This window comes from Arachis duranensis, chromosome 10, assembly GCF_000817695.3.
Source record: "Arachis duranensis cultivar V14167 chromosome 10, aradu.V14167.gnm2.J7QH, whole genome shotgun sequence".
NCBI classification, from domain to species: domain Eukaryota; kingdom Viridiplantae; phylum Streptophyta; class Magnoliopsida; order Fabales; family Fabaceae; genus Arachis; species Arachis duranensis.
Genome location: NC_029781.3, coordinates 105,168,442 through 105,194,533, shown reverse-complemented (window position 1 = coordinate 105,194,533; position 26,092 = coordinate 105,168,442). Strand labels below are relative to the sequence as shown.

At 35.1% G+C, this 26,092-nt stretch overlaps 3 protein-coding genes across 16 annotated transcripts in view; 1 reads left to right on the top strand and 2 right to left on the bottom strand.

Moving 5' to 3' along the window:
- Positions 1 to 1,361: 1,361 nt before the first annotated feature.
- Positions 1,362 to 4,537, top strand: LOC107472003 (pentatricopeptide repeat-containing protein At5g39710). 4 transcript variants are annotated; one of them, XM_016091574.3, is made up of 3 exons: positions 1,362 to 3,860; positions 3,988 to 4,071; positions 4,202 to 4,537. In XM_016091574.3, exon 1 carries the CDS (start codon positions 1,409 to 1,411, stop codon positions 3,689 to 3,691), a length of 2,283 nt encoding a protein of 760 aa, XP_015947060.1. In that variant the 5' UTR covers positions 1,362 to 1,408; the 3' UTR covers positions 3,692 to 3,860; positions 3,988 to 4,071; positions 4,202 to 4,537. The 4 variants fall into 4 exon arrangements, with proteins under 4 accessions (XP_015947060.1, XP_052110960.1, XP_052110962.1 ...); XM_052255000.1 differs by having other exon boundaries at positions 4,199 to 4,537; XM_052255002.1 differs by having other exon boundaries at positions 3,988 to 4,081.
- Positions 4,538 to 4,944: 407 nt separating this feature from the next.
- On the bottom strand, positions 4,945 to 6,446 carry LOC107471746 (uncharacterized). Its single transcript, XM_016091237.3, has one exon. The coding sequence runs from the start codon at positions 6,278 to 6,280 to the stop codon at positions 5,486 to 5,488; it is 795 nt and encodes a 264-aa protein (XP_015946723.1). The 5' UTR covers positions 6,281 to 6,446; the 3' UTR covers positions 4,945 to 5,485.
- Positions 6,447 to 10,413: 3,967 nt separating this feature from the next.
- The window catches only part of LOC107471793 (F-box/kelch-repeat protein At3g23880), a 19,759-nt gene continuing 4,080 nt past the window's right edge, over positions 10,414 to 26,092 (bottom strand). The window contains exons 1-4 of one of the 11 annotated variants that reach the window (XM_016091287.3): positions 21,839 to 21,921; positions 15,191 to 15,372; positions 12,794 to 14,227; positions 11,415 to 11,835 (exon numbers count right to left, since the gene is read on the bottom strand). In XM_016091287.3, coding sequence (XP_015946773.1) covers positions 12,962 to 14,113 — 1,152 coding nt within the window. In that variant the 5' untranslated portion in view covers positions 14,114 to 14,227; positions 15,191 to 15,372; positions 21,839 to 21,921 and the 3' untranslated portion in view covers positions 11,415 to 11,835; positions 12,794 to 12,961. Of the gene's footprint in view, positions 10,820 to 11,414; positions 11,836 to 12,793; positions 14,228 to 15,190; positions 15,475 to 19,241; positions 20,719 to 21,656; positions 21,959 to 26,092 lie in introns of those variants that run through there. The other 10 variants (XM_052255319.1, XM_016091286.3, XM_021133183.2 and 7 more) reach the window with 10 other exon arrangements.

Genomic DNA, 26,092 nt, shown 5'->3' with positions numbered 1-26,092 from the left:
ATACATCATTCATGATGAAGAGAATTGTTGAAAAAAAATTACACTAATTATTTTTTACATTCCTATCAGAGAAACTTTTGGAGTTTACCAATTTTTAATAATTTTAGTATTATTTTATCAGTATAAACATTAAATTTTCTTCAACAAATATATTTTAGTAATTTATATGTGCAAACTCTTAAAAATATAAATACAAACTATATTAATTTATGTGTGTAAATTCAATAAATATATATACAAATTATATGTTTTTTGTATATAAACTTTTATAAATATGATTATAAATTATTATTGGATAAATATTTGACCCAAAATCATAATATTTACTGATTATATAGTATTGCTCTTCCTATTATATATAGTATAATATATAGATATAAAAATATAAATTTAATTTTAACCCAATATCAATAGCTTTACATATAAATTCAATTATATATTATTATATTAGTAAAAAAAACTATTTTTAGGTCTATCTTGTAAATTTTTATCTATAAAATTAAATTTGATTGGCTAAAATTTTTTATATTAACAGTCTATTAAAATTAAATTTATTTCTAAATAGGGTTGTTGAGTAAAGAAAATAGTGAAAAAAAGAAAAATTCAATTGGGCCAATAAATGAAATTAGAACCATAATCCAAGTGCATGTTGGGCCCAACAGTATCGAACCGGGTTGAGTTGATCCAGGAGAAGCCAGCTCCTTGCTCCCATCTTCCCTCCAAATGGAACCATAACTGCCTAAGCTGCCACCCGTCGTGAATCGTGATCCGCCGTGCACTGCCGCACGACGTCTATTGTTGCCGCACCTTGAGATCCCCGACGTCGCCGGTTCTGATTCGGTTGTCGCCGACGTGTACGAGTGTGCTGGTGGTGTAATTGATGGAACAGACAGAGCGAAGAAGTAAAAAAAAAAAAAAAAAAACTCATTGATACTGATTCAGTTATTTATTTACAGTCTTTGGTAGATGTTGCCGGTGTCTGTGATTGTATTTATTGAGTAATGCTAACTAATTAGTACAATATACATGATTTGTGGATTAAGCTTTAAATTGTAGTTACTGAATTTTTGTACGGTGATTATGCCAAACTGTTAGGTTAGTTTTCTATCATGGTAAATGGTGTAGTATATAATGAAGTGTGAATTATTGGGCATTATTAAGAGGTTGCCTATACTCTGATTTTTGGTACTTCAATTTTCTGAACCTTTCTCAACCCATAAGTTTTGCTGATTTGGTTCTCTGAAGTCTAGTTTGAGAGAGAATAGTGTTAGTTCTAGCTAGATATTTATATTTGTATGACTTTTGAAGAGTAGAGGGTGATTCAGTATGGATTTCTGAGTAAAACATATTCTTTTATGCTCTTTTCAGGCAGCATTAACATCTTGCCAACCCTGTCACTGGTGCTCCCATGGACCATCCAAAACCCACAATGGACTTTCCCAAACCCCAAAGCCAGAACCTTTTCTCATCCTCAGACACCCTGATAGGCGACAGGGCCATCACGTACCTCAAACGTCATCCCCATTGCCTCCCCACACTCTCCCCTCACTTCACTCCCAATGCTGCCTCCTATGCCCTCCTCACTCTTCAACACCACAAGCCCCACACCCTCCTCCTCAAGTTCCTCCAATGGGCTCGCCCCCACCCTTTCCTTACCCTCCCTTGCAAGTGCCTTGCTCTTCATCTTCTCACCCGGTTCAAGCTCTTCAACCATGCCCAATCCCTTGCTGAGGAAGTCATTTTATCCACTTCCCCAAACGACCCCACGGGATCCCTCATTTTCCACCAGCTCAGGGACTCCTATCACTCCTGCAACTCCAGCTCTGCGGTCTTTGACTTGCTTGTTAAGTCTTATTCTCGTCTTAATTTAACTCACAAGGCAATGAACATTATTCATTTGGCAAAAGATCACGGGTTTATGCCTAGTGTGCTAGCGTACAACACAGTGCTTGATGCTATTATGAGGTCTAAGCTGTCTGTTAGCGATGCAGAGTATGTGTTGAGGGATATGAATCAAAATGGTGTGTCGCCAAATATATATACTTATAATGTTTTGATTAGGGGGTTTATTGTTGAAGGGAGGTTAGAGGAAGGGTTTGGTGTAATGCGTGAGATGGAGAGGAGTGGGTGTTTGCCAAATGTGGTTACTTTTAACACTTTGATAGATGGATGTTGTAAAGCGAGGAGGGTGGGGGAGGCTTTCGAGTTGTTGAGGGGGATGTCAAGGAAGGGGGTGGAAGCCAATCTGGTTTCATATAATGCTGTTATGAATGGATTGTGTCGCGAGGGGAGGATGAGTGAGACGAGGGAATTGCTTTTGGAGATGGAGAGGAGAGGCTTGGCACCAGACGAGGTGACTTATAATACACTTGTTAATGGATACTGTAAAGAAGGGAATTTCCACCAGGCACTTGTTCTTCATGCTGAGATGGCAAGGAAGGGACTGTCTCCAAATGTTGTTACTTACACCACATTGATCAATAGTATGTGCAAGGCTAAGAATTTAGGCCGTGCGATGGAGTTTTTGAATCAGATGCGAGTTAGAGGGCTGAGCCCAAATGAGAGGACGTATACAACTATAATTGATGGCTTCTGCCAGCAGGGGTTGTTGAACGAGGCTTATAAGGTTTTGAGTGAAATGATTGTTAGTGGATTTTGGCCGTCAATTATAACCTACAATGCACTTGTCCATGGATATTGTGTTTTGGAGAGGATGGAAGAAGCCATGGGAGTTTTAAGGGGTATGGTTGAGAGGGGGTTGTCCCCAGATGTTGTGAGTTATAGCACAGTTATATCTGGATTCTGCCGAATTCTAGAGTTGGGAAAGGCATTCAAGTTGAAGCTTGAGATGGTTGAAAGGGGTGTGCTGCCTGATGCTGTCACATATTCGTCGCTTATTCAAGGTCTCTCTCAGCAGAGGAAATTGGGTGAAGCGTTTGATCTCTTCCAAGAAATGATGAACAGGGGTCTTCCACCCGATGAATGTACCTACACTAGTTTGATAAATGCTTATTGTGTGGAAGGGGAACTAGGTAAGGCTCTCCATTTGCATGATGAAATGATAAAGAAGGGGTTTCTGCCTGATGTAGTTACCTATAGTGTTCTTATTAATGGACTTAATAAAAAAGCTAGGACAAGAGAAGCAAAAAAGCTTCTTCTGAAGTTGTTTTCTGATGGATCTATACCAAATGATGTAACATACGATACTTTGATACAAAACTGCAGTAACAATGAATTTAAGAGTGTGGTTGCTCTTGTCAAAGGATTCTGCATGAAGGGTTTAATGAAGGAAGCAGATCAAGTTGTTGAGACAATGCTTGAGAAGAATTATAAGCCCAATGAAGCAGTTTATAATTTATTGATACATGGACATTGTAGAGGTGGAAATGTTCATAAGGCGTACAATTTGTACAAGGAGATGGTGCGTCATGGTTTTGTTTCTCATACTGTAACGGTGATTGCTCTAGTTAAAGCTCTATCTGGAAAGGGGATGAATGACGAGGTGAGTCAGGTAATGCAAAATGTATTGAGGAGCTGCAGGCTCAGTGAAGCCGAGCTAGCGAAAGTACTTCTTGAAATTAACTTCAAAGAAGGTAACATGGATGCTGCAATAAATGTCCTAGTTGATATGGCCAAGGATGGCCTGCTACCTGATGGTGGGAAGTTCACATATTCTCCAGCAACTACATAATATTTTTCGTTGTGTTGAACTTGTTGCATTGAAGTTTGAACTACCCCTTCATGCTAAATATCTAGCATGATTGTGCTTAAGGACTTGGAATGCAGGGACGGGTTCTTGTCAAGAATGAGATTTCAATTTGTCTCCCATATTGATCTGCTTTCTAAATTCCTAATGACAGGTATGTCTACAATAACAATAGGATGCAATAGGAATGATGAATTCATTTATTTCCGTTCCCATTCCCATTCTTTCATAGTATTCCATAATACCAAATATGACAAAAAAATTTTTTTAATTTCCTTTAGATTTCAAGTTCGAGGAGTTACTTTTTATGAAGGATGTAAACGGTGTGGGAGTGCTGCTTAAATTGAGAAACTATCTCTGGACATGTAAGTTCATGTAAGACTATATAGTATTTACTATTTAGATTTGAATGCTGTTAATGATTAAAGCAATAGATAAAGCTGAATGCAAAAGTTAGACTCATTGACAATGATTTGCATGAAATTACAATAGCAGACATTGATAATCTGCATGCTGGAATCTCCAGTAGCTGTAGAAGTTCAAAACTGCCAAGATTTTGAAGAAATGCGACGACTTGAGGAAACGGACTGAATCCTAGTAGCCGGGCACAGCATTATTGCCGGATGTCACTGAAATCTGTGGTACAAGTTCAGGGGATTCTAGCAGGGTTGCAGTCTTGTATGGCATTGCTAATGAATGGTAGTGATTTTTTAAGTGTTGAATTGACATTCATTATTCTTATTCAGAGTAGTGAGCTGTGCTACAAATTTGCAAATGTTATTAGTTGAATATTGTGATTTCCTGTTCAAGGATGCTGGAGTTCTTTCCTAACGTTTAAGAGTTATTTCAGAAAATTGAAGTCAATTCCAAATTCTAGAAAATGAAATTAAAAAAATCAGCCAAAATATTTTACTTAATAAAATATGGCGTTTTTCTTTTTTTTGTTGCATTTGTAGTCTCGGTAAAACACTTGTAGTTTTTTTATCCAATAAATACCACATGAACTAAGTATCTGATAATATGATAGTGTAAATTACTGGATCAAAATTAAATTATTTCTTTATTCTGTCAATCATACTTCATTTAGTTTGACAAATAACGCTTTTAATTTTCAACAAAATAAGTTTCATAAGCACACGCCAGTGAAGCATAAAATACATGCAAGTTGTTCTGCAAACATGACGTGTTAAGCTAATACAACCTTCTAATTGTATTTGACAAAATCATGATCACGCTAAAGTCGAAATAGATTTTCGTTGAATAAACACGATATACCAAAAACTGAAAGCTACCACTACCACATACAATGTACAAAAAACATAACAAGCGTAAAAGACGAAAATAGACATAACTAATAATAACCTTGTGTAGTAAATGTAAATCCATATTCTCTATTCTTGTGTGTAAATTGAAACGCCCCTTCTCATTCATTTTTCAATCACCTTGTGGATGAAACGGAAACAACATGAATGAAATTAATGACATATATGCACCGCGCTACCAAGCTAACCAATTTCAAACCAACCAACGCAAGTTGGCACATATAGATGAGTATCTGTGTTCCTTAACCATCTTTTCTGGCTTCGATACTCATTGGAGGATGAGAATGAAACTTGCGTGTTTGGGAGAGTCGCCCACTTTGCCTCGGTACCCGAAGGATTAGTCATTGGGCTTTGGCCTGATGGATATTGGTTGAGTATTCTGTCTGTTCCTCGCAGTAGACTCTTGAATAAAGTTCAGATCAGTCGATGTTCAAACTGAAGATTAACCTTTTATGATTCATGAACGTTCCATTGACATAACTCTTGAGCTAATGAGATGTAAATCAGAAGTTGCATTGAAGCTCAAGCACCCTAACAAACCGTGCTTGTAAGGCAGCATTGTTTTCTTCTTCAATTCCTCAGAGGCAGCCCGGTTCACCGTGTAATGAAACTCGTGAGCGGAAACTCTCCGTTTCGACACCGAACCGGAATTCTCCTCCGCCGTCGCCGTCGTCGTTGTGGACCGGAAGCTTAAGTTCCCGACGTCGTCATCTTCGTCGTAATGCGGCTTCGTTTTGGACAGAACCACGTACTTTCTGAATGCATCGTTGTCCTTATATCTTCCCTCTGATGCACTGCGAAACAGTAGAATATCCTTTATCCTCCATTTCCGGTATCGTTTTCTGAACCAAATCGATGACAAGAACGAAGATATTGCAGTTTCGGAGAATAAGGATGAGAGGCCTTTCTTCTCTTTTTTGCTATCATCACTCTGTTTTTGTTGCTGCGGTTGCGATTGCGATTGCGATTGCGGTTTTTCTTCTCTTAACCTTTCATGTGTTGCTACTTTTGGTGTTGGTGGTGGATCAATGGAAGATGCGGTGTTAAGAGGGCGGATCATGCCGCGGTCGAAGAGCTCGTCGGCGGCGGAGAGGGAAGGTCGTTGGAGTTGGCCGCTGAATTCGAATTCGAAATCGAAATCATTTTGTTGTTGTTGTTGCGGGGTTGAAGGTGCTGTGAAGAAAGGGGAGGAGCAGTTACTGTGGAAATTGAAGTCCATAGAGTGAATAGGAACTGCTATGGCAACTTCCATTTCAACTGCTTTTATTTATTATTTGTGTTTGATGAATCAATTCGCAATCGTATTTGAAGTTCAAACGTATATATATGGGTGGGTAACACGGTAAGAAACTAAGACTTGATGAGAATGAACCAGAGAATGAGCATGATGGCAATGGACAAGGAAAAAAGTAACCAAAAGGTGAAAGTGGAAAAAGGGAGATTTAGATTTTGGTGCAATGATGAGTTTTTTAATGTGCTTTTCGTTTGAAATAATTTGAAGCTTCCATCTAGGTAACAAACTGTTGGATATATATATACACTTTTTGTTTTTTGTGTTTGATATTAGAGCGGTAAGGATGTTTTTTCGAAATGTAGACTAGTAGAGTGTTATTTTTAAAAGTGAAGCCGTAGAATTAGAGGAGTAGAAATTAGACTCTCCGTTTTATTAGGTGTACATAGATTGGATGGTCTGATTTGTAGAGGTATAAAAATCAGACCGTCCAATTTGTGTTTAAAAAAAAAAAATTAAGGTATAGAAATCGAACCCTCCAATTTGTATACCTTTAACAATTTTTAAAAAATACAAAAAATTACAATGTGAAAATATATAACTATTTTTACTATCACAAAAAAAATCACTACTTTTATTTCTATAAAAAAAAGCCAATTTTTAAGGGTAACAAATGATAAAATGATTAAGATATTATGTTATTGATAGTCATAGAGTAATATAATTATATGATCTTCAATGTTTATACTTTATAGATGATCTCGTATAAAAAAATCCTTATACGTTGTATTTTGTAGTATTTTTTTTGTTTAATATTTTATGTATATTAAAAATTACTCATCNCACGGTGACCTTCTCTAAATTGTTTATAGATTCTAAATTAAATGTCAAAATTTTGTGGCGTGTAGGTGGCTCTTCTAGCTGTCAATGATTGTATGATTATCTTGCCGAATAAAAGTCTTTCTTCCTGGTAAAAAAATAATAATTAAGAAACATGTAAAATGATTAAAGTATGTCAATGTTGCAAATCCATCCAAATCTACTCTTCTTTCGATGTTTGTTCATAATTTTCTCAATTGGTATTCAATCAACAAGAAGAAAGACTGTTAATCTTTTATATACCTCTGTAATTCACTAATTCTCCATATAATTAAAACCGTGGCCTTTCAAATTCTAGCAAATAACCGTTGAAACTTTATGAAACTAAATTAAAACACAAGCCTACTGAAAAAAAAATCTAATAAGATAATTTGGGCATTCAAGTTCTAAATAAATTTACCGTTGAAATTAAAGGAAAACAAGCACCTTAGCTAAAGAAGAATAAAGATGCAAGAGAATGCTTTTTTATTTTCTCTTTTCTGATAAGATAGCGGTTAAGTTACCGTTTTGTGTGTTCTATAGTTCTCCTTTTTCATTTGTTTGCTAAGGATTTTTAGGAATAATGCTAACTTTTTCTGGTGATGATTAAAGTGGTCACATAGATTGATCCACCAAAGTTTCTAATTTCTATACTCAGTCTCCTAAACTAAAATATCACAATAATACTCCATGATACTTTGGTTTGGGTATTTTTGTAGTAGATGCATTTGAATATTTTACAAAATTATTTTTTCAATCTTTATTTTTTAGAGAATGTAAAATTTAGAATTAAAATTTAAGATTTAAAATTTAAAATTTATAATATAGAAGTCATTTTTAAAAGTTAGTTAATAATAATCGAAAAAATAAGTTAATTTTCTAATTAAATTTAAATAGCACATTTTAATGAATTTATGAACAATGAGATTATGAGAATATACTTGTTTACTTATCACCCACCTTTATTGCTAAAGAGATCATTATCACCCACCCTCCCACAGGAATTATATAGCTTGCATTTGACAAATTTGCATTTTTTCAACTTGAATAGGATCAAATTTTAAACGGTTGGAATTAGGAAATATCTAGAATAAAATGAAAATTAGATTTTCGAGAATTTTGATATTGGATTAATTAGTTTTTTTTTAAATATCAATTAGATTCTTTACAATAATAAATGGTGGATATAAATGTTTTTCTATTAATGAATAAAATAAAATAAAATAAAATAATTTATGTATTTTGTTATCTATAATAATACATATTCTGTTATTTACTACCACATAAATATAGAAACGATATAATTTTGAATAGTAAAATATTTATTATTTTTTAAATTTTATATATTTTTTATTAACCATTTTTTATTTATCATAAATCTTATTAAAATTTGTGAAATTTTGCTCTAAAAATTATTATTTACATAATAATTTTTCATAAGTAAACATGTCGGTATGTCACAAAAATTAACATATATATATATACCACGATTACGCAATGAATTGATAAAAAGACATTACTTATCTACTTAATTTAAAGTCAAAATCTTCTTAGACTCCTTTATCCTTTTTGTATCTTGCAAAGTCCTAACAAATTAAGCTGTAATTCCTGACACATATATCGTGTCAAAGACATTAAATTTATATCTTGTATTGTTGAACTGTATTAAATACTGCACTATGAAATTAAGACATATATAAAAATACGCGAATTGTATATCTACTCTAATGTCAAAACTCAAGAGAGTTGGATTGGATTTCTGTTGTGACTATTGCACTTTCCATAGTTGAAGAGTTTTTGAATTTGAAGTTTTTATTATGAATAAGATTCAATGATCAATTATGAATTATAAATACATTATTATTATTGTTGGTGGTTGGTCAGTTGGGTAGATATACACTAAAAATAGATTTTATAACTCGATTGCCCATTTTTAATTTCATGATAATTTACCAACCCATGTACTGCATTCTAGAATGTGGGGAAAGATTTTTTTATCCAACATAAATTTAGTTAGAAATATACAACCATAAGAACGTTGGATTGACAAGTTCTTTCAATCCTTAAAAGTGACATTTTTGAAAAATTTTCCTGCACTGCACTACCAAAGAGAACCATGAGTTCAACATTTTCTATAGTTAAGAACATGCAGCTTAATTTATTTTAGAAAGAGACCTCCGAGTCCATGATATAATGAAACATTTATCCATTATTAAAAAATAAAAAATTTTGTTAATAAAATATTTTAAGTAAAAAATTTGAATAGAAAATGTAAATTAATTGAAAATGTTTTAAGTGTCTTACACATTAAATGTGCTAGAAGAATATTTATTTTATTTTTTAATTATTAGCTTTCTATAACATTCATTAAATAAACCTTTTTTTGGTAACTGCTGTTTAACATCAGTTTTATGATGAAAAATTAGGTGAAATCGACTTCATATGAAGTTGATATCTGAGCAGAAATCTCTAAATTACACTTTTTATTTCTTTATTTATAAATTTTACACTTTTTTTACAATATTATAATAAAATACATTTTAATTCATTTTTCAAAAATACTCTTCAATAATAATAATAATAAAGAAAATATCTATTTTATTAGTATAATAAATGTGTTTGTTTTAAATATTTTACCACATTATAAAAAAATTTAATTGCTAAAAAAAATTAATTTAACATTATATATATTTCATCATTAATGATAAAATACAAATAAATTGGAATTATTTATACTAATAACATAAATATTTTACATTTAATTTAAATCAACAAAAGAAATTATTTTTAATATGCATATATATCATTTCTATTTAAGGATAGTTTTGTAAGATGCATTAAAGTGCACCTTATTTTTATTTTATGAGAGAAATGTGTAGGTTTTTTAAATTGAGCAAAAGGGAAGTTTTTTGACATTTCTCAAAAAAAAGTGTCATTTTCTCTTAAAAATACAAAGCACATGCTCTTTTAATTTGTTGAAATAAATATCTTTTTGTATTTTCAATAATTAGAGTTATGCATCAATTAATTTTGATAATAATAATATTAGTCCAGATCAATTTATTGATTTTTTTTGTTAAGGTTGACATTGACTTTTGAGTTACTTCTCATCAAAGAAGCAGCAGCTGGATCTTGAGAGAAGCTCTACTGCTAAATTAGTGAGGTCCAAAATTAGAAGGAAAGACTGTAATAACATCTGCTAATAGAATCAATAAACCACATTTTGGTCCCCATGACTCTATTTCATCCTATTCTTTTGTTCTAACTTGTTACTAATTACTTAAGAATAATCATCATTAACCGATTAAAGTATAATTGTAAATCCATCAAATACTAAGAAACTTGTTTGTGAGAAATCTGTGTGCTATTAATCCTTCCTTACACACTACTTCTCTAGTAAACTAATACTTCTATTTACTGGTAACAGTAGGGCCTTATTTAAACCAAAGAAAATATGGGTGTTGCTATTGTTGGAGGGGCATAACTCTCTGCTTCTGTTCAGGTGTTGTTGGATAAGATCATTTCCACTAGTGTATATAAAAAGTTTTACCCATAATTAAAGTGATCTGCGTGCAAATTAATAAATAAGATTACTTCAAACATTACAGAACAAAATGAGGAAACACCCAAAATTGAAGTAATCTGTGATCCAACAATAATAAGTAGCCAAAATAAGGAAACACCCAAAATAATCACAATGACCTGAACTTTTTCCTTCGCCTACATGAAATGGCAAGCATTTAAAATAGCTTAAAAGAACAAAAAACTGCAGAAGCATAACTCTGAAGAGGAATTGAATTTTAACAGGGGTTGAAATTTTAAAAAGTTAAATCATACTCTACTATCTACCACAATAATGCAATAAAGCCTAAACAGATAAACATATTGGGTGTTAATATTGCAATTCACATCAAAAACAGATTCAGTGTCAATATCCTAACTCACAACTAACTTCATTATATTATAATTTGCAAATACTAGCTCACTTTTTCATGACATTATCTTGAATAAATTCAAAATAAATTCACCCAACAACATATTTAGAACCAAAATTAGCATGATGAATGAACAGGAACAACAGTTAGTCAAACTAAGGGAACACCAAAAGTATTTACGGCACCCTGATCTTCTGTATCCTTAAATGAAATGCAAGGGTTTAAAACCGCTTGCATGATTTCAGAAGAATTCATAGAAGTCAACCGTTGACAAGCAACTTAATTGCAAGCCAGAACCAAGGATTGACCATAATCTTTTGCATACATGACGCTGGATATCTCGTCATACAGAACATCATTACTAAGATTAAAAATATTGCTCTTGGTCTTCAATATAACAAGATATTGTAATAAAATGTCTAGTTGACCATAAGATATGATAGCACCCATGGAAATCATGAAAACAAGTAAATATTTCAAAGGAACTAATAACATTGGCAAAGGAATTACCACACATATATATCACCTAATAACTGCTTCTAGTTCTATAAAATTTTGGTTCTTAATCTTCACTGCTTACATTCCTATGCTTGCAATAACATGCTACACATGTTGTATCATCTAAAGTTCTCAACATTACGGTTGCAACATGCTAAGATCTAATCACTATAACTACTACTAGTAGGAATTACGTACCATTCTTGTACCCAAGCCATATGATTCAAGCTCTATTGCACTCTTCTGGTCTATCTTTGTAATCATTGGTGTCACATTTTCCAGACCCTGCAGATAGAAATTGTTGTTTATATTTCCAGGTGCTAATGTGATATGTAATTCTTGGACTTGATAATTATGATGACAAAACAGCAATAGAACACTAAAAGCAGCTCCCTCATTAAGTTTTTGTTATGATACCCTTCCCCTCCCAACCATCCCTCTACAACATCATTTTAAGATCTTAAGTACATCTAACTTTTCAAGTGGCAAAAAATTCTCTCATCAGTCGGTATTTCATCATCTTTTCTTCGTATTAACTATCTCACAGCAACAAAATTCAGAATACACATAGTTACCATCCTATTAGACATGTATGTAACAATCTAAGAAAGCAATCTTATTCTAGTTGCTATCCTGTTAGACATGTATCTAAAGATCGAAGAAATCATATGCTGCATCACAAATTTACTCCGAATAAAAAAAGAACTAAAATCAATACTCTGACACGTAAGTTTTTTGGTTCCAACACAATTGGAAATGGAGATACACAGGATCAAAACCACCTTAACATAGTCACATAATTTCCACAGAAAAAACTAATGAAGGTATATACATCATAAATAGAGCATCTACATCATAGATAGGGCATACTTAGGGTACTTTTGGCAGGGTAATAGGATGTCATATTTTATTTCCATCCTTATATTATTCATTCCTGTTAGTACAATCGCATGACTACTATACATAAGGTTTCAGCTTGCCATCAAGCTTGTTCACCATACAAAACATATGTGATGAAAAGATAAAGTAACCAATAACTAAATAAAGAAAGTGAAAATTTCACTACTTTACAATGGGATGGTTGTGAAAATCAATCTTCACTCTAGAAAATCATGTTCTAGATTCTTACTAATGAAAAAATCAACGCAACTTCATTTGTCTGTAAACTTCATCCAACAGTTAGCAAAAATTAATAAACTTACGCAACAAGTAGTCATGATAAGGATGTTAGAATTTCATGCACTTGTATATATAAAGTTTGCAGCCAAAATAAAAGTGATCCGTCTACAAATTTGGATCCAAGAACAAGAAGTAGCCAAAGTAAGGAAACACCCAAAATAATCACAAAGACCTGAACTTTGCTGACAGAACAAAAAGCTGCAGAAGCAAAACTTTGAATAGGAACCAAATTTTAACAAGGCTGAACCAAGCTCTCAACATAATCAAATGCATTGAGGTAACGAGTGTTGGACAAGATCTTAACGTGTTTAACACTATTATCTCTTCGGTCATAAAAAACTTCCTCAAAACGATGCTTGCCTCTCAACATGAAGACATTTCCATTCTCAAATATAAATCCTGGAAATAGCCTTTCAACACCGAGATGCTGAAAACTAATCTTTAGCAATTGAGTCCAAGAATTTTCATCTCCAAACTCCTTCATTTGCCATGCAATAAAATGAGTGTTCTTGTAATCATGAAGAAGATACAGGCTATTCCCCCAAACTCCCAGAGTTGGCTCTTCACCGGGGATCTCATCGATACCCTTTGGAAGCGGAATCTGTTTACTTGTATCCGATTTCAGGTCAAAAGAAACAAGCATTAACATATCAAGTGTAACAGCATCCCAATCATAATCAGCTCCATGCGGGTTACGGAGAGCTAGCCAATTAAGAGTGCCACCGATGAAGTGGCCATTATCTTCAGAAGAAAATGGAAAAGCAGGAAAACTGTTGATCCTCTTCCATGAACTGCCACCAAAGCTATAAACTTGCGTAGTTACTGTTCCAGAAGAATCCCAAATGATAACCAGTACCTTGTAACTGTCACTTGACTCATCATACCCAAACCCAAAAGCATTATGCATATTGACACGTAAGCACGGCGAGTTCTCTGAAATAAACCCTGTGAGAGGGTTCAATAAACGCAACCAGATATCGCAAATATCGTTGTTGGGGTGGTCAAGAATATGGGCCACACAAACCAACCCGTTGCATGAACCCACAACCCAGTCTTGTACGTGTAGAGAGTAGCGATTCTCTTGAGCATCAAGAGTGGATGATGGATTTTGGCTGAAAGATTCAACGCTACTAAACACTAAGCCCCATTTTTTTTCTTCGTCTAGGGTGAGCGGTTTTGTTCGCGTAAAGAGGAGGATGTTATTTTTGGGTGATCGGTGAAGGTGAAGTTTGACGAAGTGAGGGTCAGAGATGATGGAGTTCCATGACTTGCACACAAGCTTCAGGCGCGTGAGAGGCTTTGCAGGAACCCAAGAGAGGATCTCCATCACCACCACTTCACACACGAGGACCGCCGCTGTTGGGTGTTGAGGCTCCATGTGCATTCCCTCAAAATGCAATTGTGTCTCTGGTGGCTAGGTTTTAAGATTGACCAGGAAATGAAGAGATGACACGTGTCCTGTTATTGTTGTGGTTAGTGGAGATTATCAACGTCTTTTCTGAAAACGAAAAATTTCAAATTTGTGATGGCGCACACATTTTTGGGATTTTATTAATATGTAGGGGTGTGAAAGTAATTTCATTTTCTAAGTTGTTTATGGCAGAGCTAATAAATATCTTTTTGAATTTTCAATAATCAGAATTATGCATCAGATGATAATAATAATAATAATAATCCATATTAGTATATTGAGACCAGAAATAGAAAATTCTAAGCTATCCATGTCTTACTAGTAATGAGAACAGAAAAACTCAATCTCTTGAACTCAATAATTACATCAATTATCCAACTAAATAATTGCATCACAGTTATCATAAACTGATTTTAAAGCCTAGGAGCAGAGTGAAATTAAAAACATGAGGCATATAATAAATCAAAAGATCACCAATTGCAAATTTTTTAACAAGAACAGAAGTTAAGAACAATGAAATTAATAAATCATTCACGAAATTAAAAACAGCAGCAGCATTTAGCAACAAACATTTAGCATTCAGCAACAAGACCATATCTGAACTTAACAATCAGCATTCAGCAACAAACATTACAAAACATTAACCAATAATCACACTAAACCTCCAACCAGCAACCAGCAACCAGCAACCAACAACCAGCAATGACAAATTAGCAACAAATATTAGTACATAAACATTCCAAAACAGTGATGAGACTAAACCTGCACCCAGCAACCAGCAATTACAAAACAGCAACATTATAAAACATTACAAAACATTACACAAAAATTTGAACAAAAATTCCAGAAATTAAAAAGAACAAGAAGATCGAAGCAAAATTAAACAGACCCATCAGTAACCAGAAGCAAAATTAAACAGAGCCATCACTCATCACTCATGAGTAACCACTAACCATGGCAAAATTAAAAGGAAGGAGCGGATGCGAAGAAAAATTAAACAGACTAACAGAGCCATCAGTAACCAAAAGCAAAATTAAACAGATCCATCACCTTCGACGAAGACACGGATGGCAACCGGAGAGACGACGACGATAGGCAAGGCGACGGCAAGCGGCGACCCAAAGGCGAGCTGCTCCAAGCCACGAACAGAGAAGACAGGGAAGATGGGGATGACGAGTCGAGCTACCTGGTTCCGGACAGGGGGAAGAAGAAGAAGTGGAGGCGCCGAGAACCTGTGGACGGCGGCGGCAAGGATCCTAGGGTTAGGGTTCTCTTTGGTTTGCTTCAGAAGGGGCGAATGGTGGATGGGGTTAACGAATGATTCTTGATTTGGAGAAGGGTTCATCGGTTATTAGAAGTGAACTGGACCGTCTTTATAATCGGTTTTCGGTTTGACTAATCGGTCCGATCTGATTTTCAGAACCACATTTTTGAGTTACTTCTCATCAAAGAAGAAGCTGCTGGATCTGGATACGAAGGAAATGAAAAATCTTAATTGAGAGAAGCTTTGCTGCTAATTGCTTCTAAATTTTAATCATATCATTTGGTTTCTGACTAAATTCTACTTGTAAGGTAAGAATTCAGTTTTCTCTCTCTCTCTTCTTTAATTAGTGAGGTCCAAAATTAGAAGGAGAGATTGTAATAACATATGATAGAATCAATAACCACATTTTGATCCTCATGGCTCTCTATTTTATCCTATTCATTTGTTTTAAATTGTTACTTATTACTTAAGAATAATCATCATTAACGGATTAAAGTATAATTGTAAATCCATCAAATACTAAAAAACTTGTTTGTGAGAAATTTGTGTGCGCTTCTTTTCGAGACCATTTTGACTTTTTTTTTTAAACAAAAAGTTCAACACAAAGGTAGAGCAGTTAAAAGTACAAAGTTACTAAGTAATAAAACAAAAAATTAAACTGTAGTTATCTTTGACATTACCATCAACAAGTAGAAGTATCAAAATTAGCCCACTCTTTATAACTCCTAATTGACTTATTGATAACATCCGCAATTTCTGAATATTCTGTCATTCCTTTTCAGCCAAGTATTCCAGATGATAGTACAAAAACCAATCAACCACCTATTGCGTTCATTCTTCTTAGCAGGAGTCCTTGTCCGTTGCTTAATTGTTCCTGGAACAGACCATAGTTTCTTATAGCCATTTTGACTATTAATCCTTACTTACACACTAATTCCCTTGTAAACTAATAATGTTATTTACTTGTAACTGTAGGGTCTTATTTAAACCAAAGAAAATATGGCTGCTGCTATTGTGGGAGGGGCATTACTCTCTGCTTTTTTTCAGGTGTCGTTGGATAAGATCATTTCCAATGAGTTCTTGGACTTCTATAGGAGAAGGAAGCTTAATGTTTCACTTCTTGGAAAGATGATGATGAAGTTAAAGACAAGTTTGATTTAAAAGCATGGGCATGTGTTTCAAAGGATTTTCATGGTTTTCAGGATCACTTAGACTGTGCTTGAATCGTTTACCTCAAAAACAACAAATACTGATAACTTGAATACTCTGCTATGCAAACCTTTCCTATCTTCCATTTGACATCTCTTGATAGTGAAGAATGCTGGTCTTTACTTGCTGAACACACATTTGGAGCAAATAATTCCAGTGAATGGTCCAACCTAGACAGAATTGGAAGAGAAATTGTGAAAAAATGTGATGGTTTGCCTTTAGCTGCAGTTGCATTGGGGAGTCTTCTTCGCACCAAATTGTCGAAAAATGATTAGAATAAGGTACTTAGAAGTAACATTTGGGATCTGCCAAATTTGAATGTGCAAACTGCTCTGCTACTAAGCTATCATTTCCTTCCAGCTACTTTGAAACGTTGCTTTGCTTATTGTTCAATTTTTCCAAAAAACTCAGTCTTAGAAAAAGAGATGCTAGTCGGCTATGGATCGCAGAAAGTTTAGTACATGTGACAAAAAGTAAGAAAATCCTGGAAGAAGTTGGTGACGAATTCAATTTGCAGGGGAAGCTCTGCATTTCAAAGCTACAAAACATTGTTGACCCCTGTGATGCTTCACAAGCCAATATGAAGAAGAAAGAACAAATTGAAGATCTATCATTAGAATGGGATAGCTGCACTGCTCAAGAGTCCCAACATCTTGTATTGGAGCACCTGCAGCCTTCAACAAACTTGAACAAACTAACCATCAAATTCTATGGTGGAACCTGGTTTCCCAACTGGTTAGGTAATTCCTCATTTGCAAACATGCTGTATTTGTGCATTAATCCAGTTGTTCTCTACTTGAGTCACAATTTTCTGTTGAAGTAGATAACATAAACATTATCAATGCATCAAATCTATTCAGTGAATTAATGCTTGGTCTTAATTCTCTTGAACAATTACATATCGAAGCCATTCCTTCTCGGACCGCCATCCCTAGAGATGGTCTGACGGAAACGTTAAAGAGTTCTGTTCCTCAAAAATTGTGAGAACTTTGAATTCTCAAAAATTGTAGTTTATATTTCCTTTGACAACTAAGTCCGCAATTTAGTAACTTGCATATACGCACTTATTTTTCCATTCACTTCTTGCACAATGAAAGTTTTGCAAGCTATTAATAAATAAATATTGATCCAAATTTGTTGGAATAGTTTAAACAAAGAGAGAGAAAGAAGGATTTTTAAAAAAGACATAATGGTTCAAGAATTTAAAATTGGTATTCAAAATACTCATATTTTGTTTGCATAAGTGATGTCAAAAATTGGTTACAAGTCTACGATTTGATCTTACAAAGCATAGATTGAATTGTCAAAATGGCATATATGACAGTTACAGTACCTGGCTTTTATATTAGGCAAACTAAACATGGCAGTGGCTGCATTGTGCAGTTAATTCATGAGCTGAGGTTTCTAGTGAATGCAACAGGGAACAACTTAGTATTAGCAGTGCAGCAACTTCAGCAAATAGTGATAGCATCAAACTTATCATTTTACAGTTCAATGTCAATTGTGACTTTTAAATTTTCAGCTGCTAATAAGGGCAACCCGGTGCACAAGCGTCCCGCGTTTAACGCAGGGTCCGGGAAAGGGCCGCAACCAAGGTTGTAATGTACGCAGCCTAACCTGATAATTATATCAGTGGCTGTTTCCACGGCTTGAACCCGTGACCTTGAAGTCACGTGGAGACAACTCATCCGCTGCTCCGAGGCTCCCCTTCAAATTTTCAGCTGCTAATGTGATATGTAATTCTTGGACTTGATAATTTTGTTGACAAAACAGCAATAGAACACTAAAAGCAGCTCCCTCATTAAGTTTTTGTTATGATACCCCTCCCCTCCCAACCATCCCTCTACAATATCATTTTAGGATCTTAAGTACATCTAACTTTTCCAGTGGCAAAAAATTCTCTCATTAGTCAATATTTCATCATCTTTTCTTCGTATTAACTATTTTACAGCAATAAAATTCAGAATACACATAGTTACCATCCTATTAGACATGTATGTAACAATCTAAGAAAACAATCTTATTTTAGTTGCTATCCTATTAGACATGTATCTAAAGATTCAAGAAATCATATGTTGCATGACAAATTTACTCCGAATAAAAAAAGAACTTAAAACAATACTCTGACACATAAGTTTTTTGGTTCCATCACTATTGGAAATGGAGTCTGATGAAGATACACAGGATCAAAACCACCTTCACATAGTCACATAATTTCCACAGAAAAAACTAACGAATGTATATACATCATAAATAGAGCATCTACATCATAGATAGGGCATACTTAGGGTACTTTTGGCAGGGTAATAGGATGTCATAATTTATTTTCATCCTCATATTATTCATTCCTATTAGTACAATCCCATGACTACTATAAATAAGATTCCAGCTTGCCATCAAACTTGTTCATCATACAAAACATATGTCATGAAAAGATAACGTAACAAATAACTAAATAAAGAAAGTGAAAATTTCATTCCTTTTACAATGGGATGGTCGCGAAAATCTTCTTCTAGATTCTTACTAATGAAAAAATCAATTTGTCTGTAAACTTCATCCAACAGTTAGCAAAAATTAATAAACTTATGCAACAAGGAGTCATGATAAGGATGTTAGAATTTTATGCACCTGTATATATAAAGTTTGCAGCCAAAATAAAAGTGACCCGTCTACAAATTTGGATCCAACAACAAGGAGTAGCCAAAGTAAAAAAACACCCAAAATAAACACAATGACCTGAACTTTGCTGGGCCTACATGAAATATAAGGATTTAAAATAACAGAACAAAAAGTTGCAGGAGCAAAACTTCGAGTAGGAACCGAATTTTAACAAGGCTGAACCAAGCTCTCAACATAATCAAATGCAATGAGGTAACTATTGTCCGCCAAGATATTAATGCGTTTAACACTATTATCTCTTCGGTCATAAAAAACTTCCTCAAAACGATGCCTGCCTCTCAACATGAAGATATTTCCATTCTCAAATATAAACACTGATAATAGCCTTTCAACACCGAGATTCTGAAAACTAATTTTTAGCAATTGAGTCCAAGAATTTTCATCTCCAAACTCCTTCATTTGCCATGCAATAAAATGAGTTTTCTTGTAATCATGAAGAAGATACAGGCTATTTCCCCAAACTCCTAGAGTTGGCTCTTCACCGGGGATCTCATCGATACCCTTTGGAAGCAGAATCTGTTTATGTGTATCCGATTTCAGGTCAAAAGAAACAATCATTAACATGTCAAGTGTAACAGCAGCCCAATCATAATGACCTCCATGCGGGTTACGAAGACCTAGCCAATTAAGAGTGCCACGGATGAAGTGGCCATTATCTTCAACACAAAACGGAAAAGCAGGGAAACTGTTAATCGTCTTCCAAGAACTGCCACCGAAGCTATAAACTTGCGCAGTTACTGTTCCAGAAGAATCCCGAATGAGAGTCAGTACCTTGTAACTGTCACTTGACTCATCATACCCAAACCCAAAAGCATTATTCACATTGACACGTAAGTACGGCGAGTTCTCTGAAATAAACCCTGTGAGAGGGTTCAATAAACGGAACCAGATATCGCTAATATCGTTGTTGGGGTGGTCAAAAATATGGGCTACACATACCAAGCCGTTGCATGAACCGGAAACCCAATCTTGTCCGTGTAGAGAGTGGAGATTCTCTTGAGCATCAAGAGTGGATGATGGATTTTGGATGAAAGATTCAATGCTACTAAACACTAAGCCCCGTTTTGCTTTTTCGTCGAAGGTGAGCGTTGCTGTTCGCGTAAAGAGGAGGATGGCATTTTTGGGTGAACGGTGAAGGTGAAGTTTGACGAAGTGAGGGTGGGAGATGATGGAGTTCCAGGACTTGCACACAAGCTTCAGGCGCGTGAGAGGCTTTGCAGGAACCCAAGAGAGGATCTCCATCACCACTTCACACAAGAGGAGTGCCACTGTTGGGTGTTGAGGCGCCATGTGCATGCCCTCAAAATGCAATTGCATTATAAGTTGCTTGTGTCTCTAGTGGCTAGGTTTTAAGATTGACCAGGGAATGAAGAGATGACACGTGTCCTGTTATTGTTGTGGTTAGTGGTGATTATTATCGTCGTTTCTGAAAACGAAAAATTTGTGATCACGCACACATTTTTGGGATTTTATTAATATGTAGGGGTGTGAAAGTAATTTCGTTTTCTAAGATGTTTATGGCAGAGCTAATAAATATCTTTTTGTATTTTCAACAATCAGAATTATGCATCAGATGATAATAATAATAATAATAATAATACATATTAGTATATTTTGAACAGAAATAGAAAATTCTACGCTATCCATGTCTTACTAATAATGAGAACAGAAAAACTCAATCTCTTGAACTCAATAATTACATCAATTATCCAACTAAATAATTGCATCACAGTTATCATAAACTGATTTCAAACCCTAGGAGCAGAGTGAAATTAAAAACATGAGGCATATAATAAATCAAAAGATCACCAATTGCAAATTTTTTAACAAGAACAGAAGTTAAGAACAATGAAATTAATAAATCATTCACGAAATTAAGAACAGCAGCAGCATTTAGCAACAAACATTTAGCATTCAGCAACAAGACCATATCTGAACTCAACAATCAGCATTCAGCAACAGACATTACAAAACATTAACCAATGATCACACTAAACCTCCAACCAGCAACCAGCAACCAGCATGACAAAATAGCAACAAACATTAGTACATAAACATTCCCAAACAGTGATGAGACTAAACCTGCACCCAGCAACCAGCAATTACAAAACAGCAACATTATAAAACATTACACAAAAATTGGAACAAAAATTCCAGAAATTAAAAAGAACAAGAAGACCGAAGCAAAATTAAACAGACCCATCAATAACCAGAAGCAAACTTAAACAGAGCCATCACTCATCACTCATGAGTAACCACTAACCATGGCAAAATTAAAAGGAAGAAGCGGATGCGAAGCAAAATTAAACAGACTAACAGAGCCATCAGTAACCAGAAGCAAAATTAACCAGATCCATCACTAACCTTCGACGGAGACACGGATGGCAACCGGCGAGACGACGACGATAGGCGAGGCGACGGCAAGCGGCGACCTAACGGCGAACTGCTCCAGGCCACGAACAGAGAAGACAGGGAAGATGGGGATGACGAGTCGAGCTACCTAGTTCCGGACAGGGGGAAGAGGAAGAAGTGGAGGCGCCGAGAACCTAGGGACGGCGGCGGCAAGGATCCTAGGGCTAGGGTTCTCTTTGCTTTGCTTGATTGCTTCGGAAGGGGCGAATGGGGGATGGGGTGCACGAATGATTCTTGATTTGGAGAAGGGAGTGTTTCAGGATTTTTTTTTTTTAAATCATAAAACGGCGTCGTTTTTATAGAACCGGCCGGTTATCGGTTCAATTCAACCGGCCGGTTCTCGGACGATTTGCGGTTTTTGAACGGTTTTCTTTTAGCGGTTATTAGAAGTGAACTGGATAGCTTTTATGGCCGATTCCCGGTTCGATTAGTCGGTCCGGTACGGTTTTCAAAACCATGGTTTTGAGTTACTTCTCATCAAAGAATGGGATAGCTGCACTGCTCAAGAGTCCCAACATCTTGTATTGGAGCACCTGCAGCCTTCAACAAACTTGAAGAAACCAACCATCAAATTCTATGGTGGAATCTGGTTTCTCAACTGGTTAGGTAATTCCTCATTTGCAAACATGGTGTATTTGTGCATCCGAAGTTGTCACTATTGTTCATTACTACCACCTGTTGAACAGCTTCATAATCTTAAAGAACTCATCATATTTTGATATTATCTCAGTGAAGACTATTGGTCATGAATTTTATAGATCTTGTTCTCCTTCATTTCAATCATTTCCCTTAGGCTCTCTCCCTGTGCTCAAATGGCTCTACTTTATAGAATGTAAGAATCTGAAATCATTTTCAATTTCAGAAGAAGATGCACCCCAGTATCTCACATTTCTTCAAGGTTTCTACATTCTAGAATGTCCTGAACTTGAATCATTTCCTCATCTTGGATTGCCAGCACCTAAGCTCAGACGTTTTTGGGTGTCATATTGCAACAAGCTTAATTCACTACCAGGACCGGTTAATGCTCTTGTTGGCCTTCAAGAATTGACAGTTCTTAACCTCCCAAGTATGCAGTTTTTTGCAAACGAAGGTCTTCATATAAATATCTTTCTATATTGTATCATTCCACACAACTTGAATACACATAAATCTTTTCTTTACTGCTCTCTCTTACCCTTTCTAACAGAAATACTATGAATGTGTAGAGTCATATCCTTATAACACCATTGACTCTTGAATTTTACTTGTTTCATTGGTTGTAGCAAACTATTTGTGAACCATGCTTGTGAAGTTGTGGGAAACTTGCTGTAACTTGAAGCAGAGGATAATATTCTCTATCGGATTTTGGTGTGCACATAGCATCTTTGTTTTAAGAGAAGCTCACAGCATATGGTGCAACCTCATGCAGCCAAGTTCAGCTTATGCATGCATGGTTGGCGTGACTAAATTAAGTAGATGATAGTTGTAGAGTTAGTTATTGTTACTTGGTTAGAGGCTAAGTTAGTTGTAGTTTGCTGCTATATAAGCCACGTGTATCAGCTAGTTTCATTTGAGATCTTTCACTTTAGATTGAGTTTATTCATCAATTCCATTTAATTTCTTCTCTCAATTCTCTCCAATTTAGTGTGCTCGTTCTGCTTCACTCACCAATCTTAAAGCATATTATCAATATGTCATTGTTTTTATATAATCATTAAGTATTTTATTTTGTGAAATTTTAATTTCTTTATATTTTAAACTCTCTAAACTATCCCTTTCCAATCAAACTTGTTTAGTTAAACTTTTTTCTCAAAACCAATTTTGACGTCAAAATATCCATAAAACATAGAAAATCTCACAAAACCAAATAAAAAAAATATTATTATACAAAAATAGTGATATATTTGCAATATGTTTCAAAAGAGTAATATAAGTAATTAATTCTAAAAATAGTGACAATTGAGTTCTAAAGTATACAGTTAACACACGTGATTTAAGGAGTGATCTTGGCTAAAACCTGCTAAAGCGTGTTGAAATGTAGTAAAAATTAGATTGCATGAAAACTTGTAGATTCAGTTTTATAAATAGGTAGAGATCTGTAGTAAGGACAAAATTGGAAACTAAATTTGCACACAAAATTTTCTAATGAATGCAACAGGGGACAACTTAGTATTAGCAGTACAGCAGCTTCAGCAAATAGTGATAGCATCAAACTTATCATTTTACAGTTCAACGTCAATTGTGACTTTCAGCAGTATATTTTCTAATGCATTGAAACAAATTTTCAGCTGCTAATGTAATATGTAATTCTCGGACTTGATAATTTTGTTGACAAAACAGCAACAGAACACTAAAAGCAGCTCCCTCGTCAAGTTTTTGTTATGATACCCCTCCCCTCCCAACCATTCCTCTACAACATCATTTTAAGATCTTAAGTACATCTAAGTGGCAAAAAATTCTCTCATTAGTCAATATTTCATCATTATTTCTTAGTATTAACTATCTCACAGCAACAAAATTCAGAATACACATAGTTACCATCCTATTAGACATGTATGTAACAATCTAAGATAGCAATCTTATTTTAGTTGCTATCTTGTTAGACATGTATCTAAAGATCCAAGAAATCATATGCTGCATGACAAATTTACCCCGAATAAAAAAAAACTAAAAACAATACTATGACAAGTAAGATTTTTTGTTCCAACACCATTGGAAATGGAGATACATCATAGATCAAAACCACCTTCACATTGTCACATGGTCTCGAAAATCATTCTTCCCTCTAGAAAATCATGTTCTAGATTCTTACTAATGAAAAAATCAACACAACTTCATTTGTCTGTAAACATCATCCAACAATTAGCAAAAATTAATAAACTTATGCAAAAAGGAGTCATGCTAAGGATGTTAGAATTTTATGCACCTGTGTATATAAAGTTTGCAGAGAAAATAAAAGTGATCCGTCTACAAATTTGGATCCAACAACAAGAAGTTGCCAAGTAAGGAAACACCCAAAATAATCACAATGACCTGAACTTTGCTGGGCCTACAAGAAATATAAGGATTTAAAATAACAAAACAAAAAGCTGCAGAAGCAAAACTTTGAATAGGAACCAAATTTTAACAAGGCTGAACCAAGCTCTCAACATAATCAAATACATCGAAGTGAAGATTGTTAGCCAAGAAATTAACGCGTTTAACACTATTGTCTCTTCGGTCATAAAAAACTTCCTCAAAAAGATGACTGCCTCTCAACATGAAGATATTTCCATCCTCAAATATAAATCCTGGAAATAGCGTTTTAACAACACCGAGATGGTGAAAACTAATCTTTAGCAATTGAGTCCAAGAATTTTCATCTCCAAACTCCTTCATTTGCCATGCAATAAAATGAGTGTTCTTGTAATCATGAAGAAGATACAGCCTATTTCCCCAAACTCCCAGAGTTGGCTTTTGACCGGGGATTTCATCGATACCCTTTGGAAGCAGAATCTGTTTATTTGTATCCGATTTCAGGTCAAAAGAAACAATCATTAACATATCAAGTGTAACAGCAGCCCAATCATAATCATCTCCATGCGGGTTGCGGAGACCTAGCCAATTAAGAGTGCCACCGATGAATTGGCCATTATCTTCAAAAGAAAATGGAAAAGCAGGGAAACTGTTGGCTCTCTTCCAAGAACTGCCACCGAAGCTATAAACGTGCGCAGTTACTGTTCCGGAAGAATCCCGAGTAGTAGCAGTCACTACCTTGTAACTGTCACTTGACTCATCATACCCAAACCCAAAAGCAGTATACACATTGACACGTAAGCACGGCGAGTTCTCTGATATAAACCCTGTGAGAGGGTTCAATAAATGGAACCAGATATCGATAATACCATTGATGGGGTCAAGAAAACGGGCCACACAAACCAACCCGTTGCATGAACCCACAACACAGTCTTCTACGTGTAGAGAGCGGCGATTCTCTTGAGCATCAAGAGTGGATGATGGATTTTGGATGAAAGATTCAACGCTACTCAACACTAAGCCCTGTTTTTTTTCTTCGTCGCGGGGGAAAGTTGGTGTTCGCGTAGACAGGAGGATGGCATTTTTTGGTGAACGGTGAAGGTGAAGTTTGACGAAGTGAGGGTGGGAGATGATGGAGTTCCATGACTTGCACACAAGCTTCAGGCGCGTGACAGGCTTTGCTGGAACCCAAGAGAGGATCTCCATAACCACTTCACACAACAGGAGTGCTGCTGTTAGGTGTTGAGCCGCCATGTGCATACTCTCAAAATGCAATTGCAAAGGTAGTTTTGGCAGTATAAGGTAATTTGATAAAACTTTTATTTTTAAAAGGTTTAGTATTTATATTTGGTAAATTAAATTAAAAATAATTTTTAATAAATATAAGTAGTTAT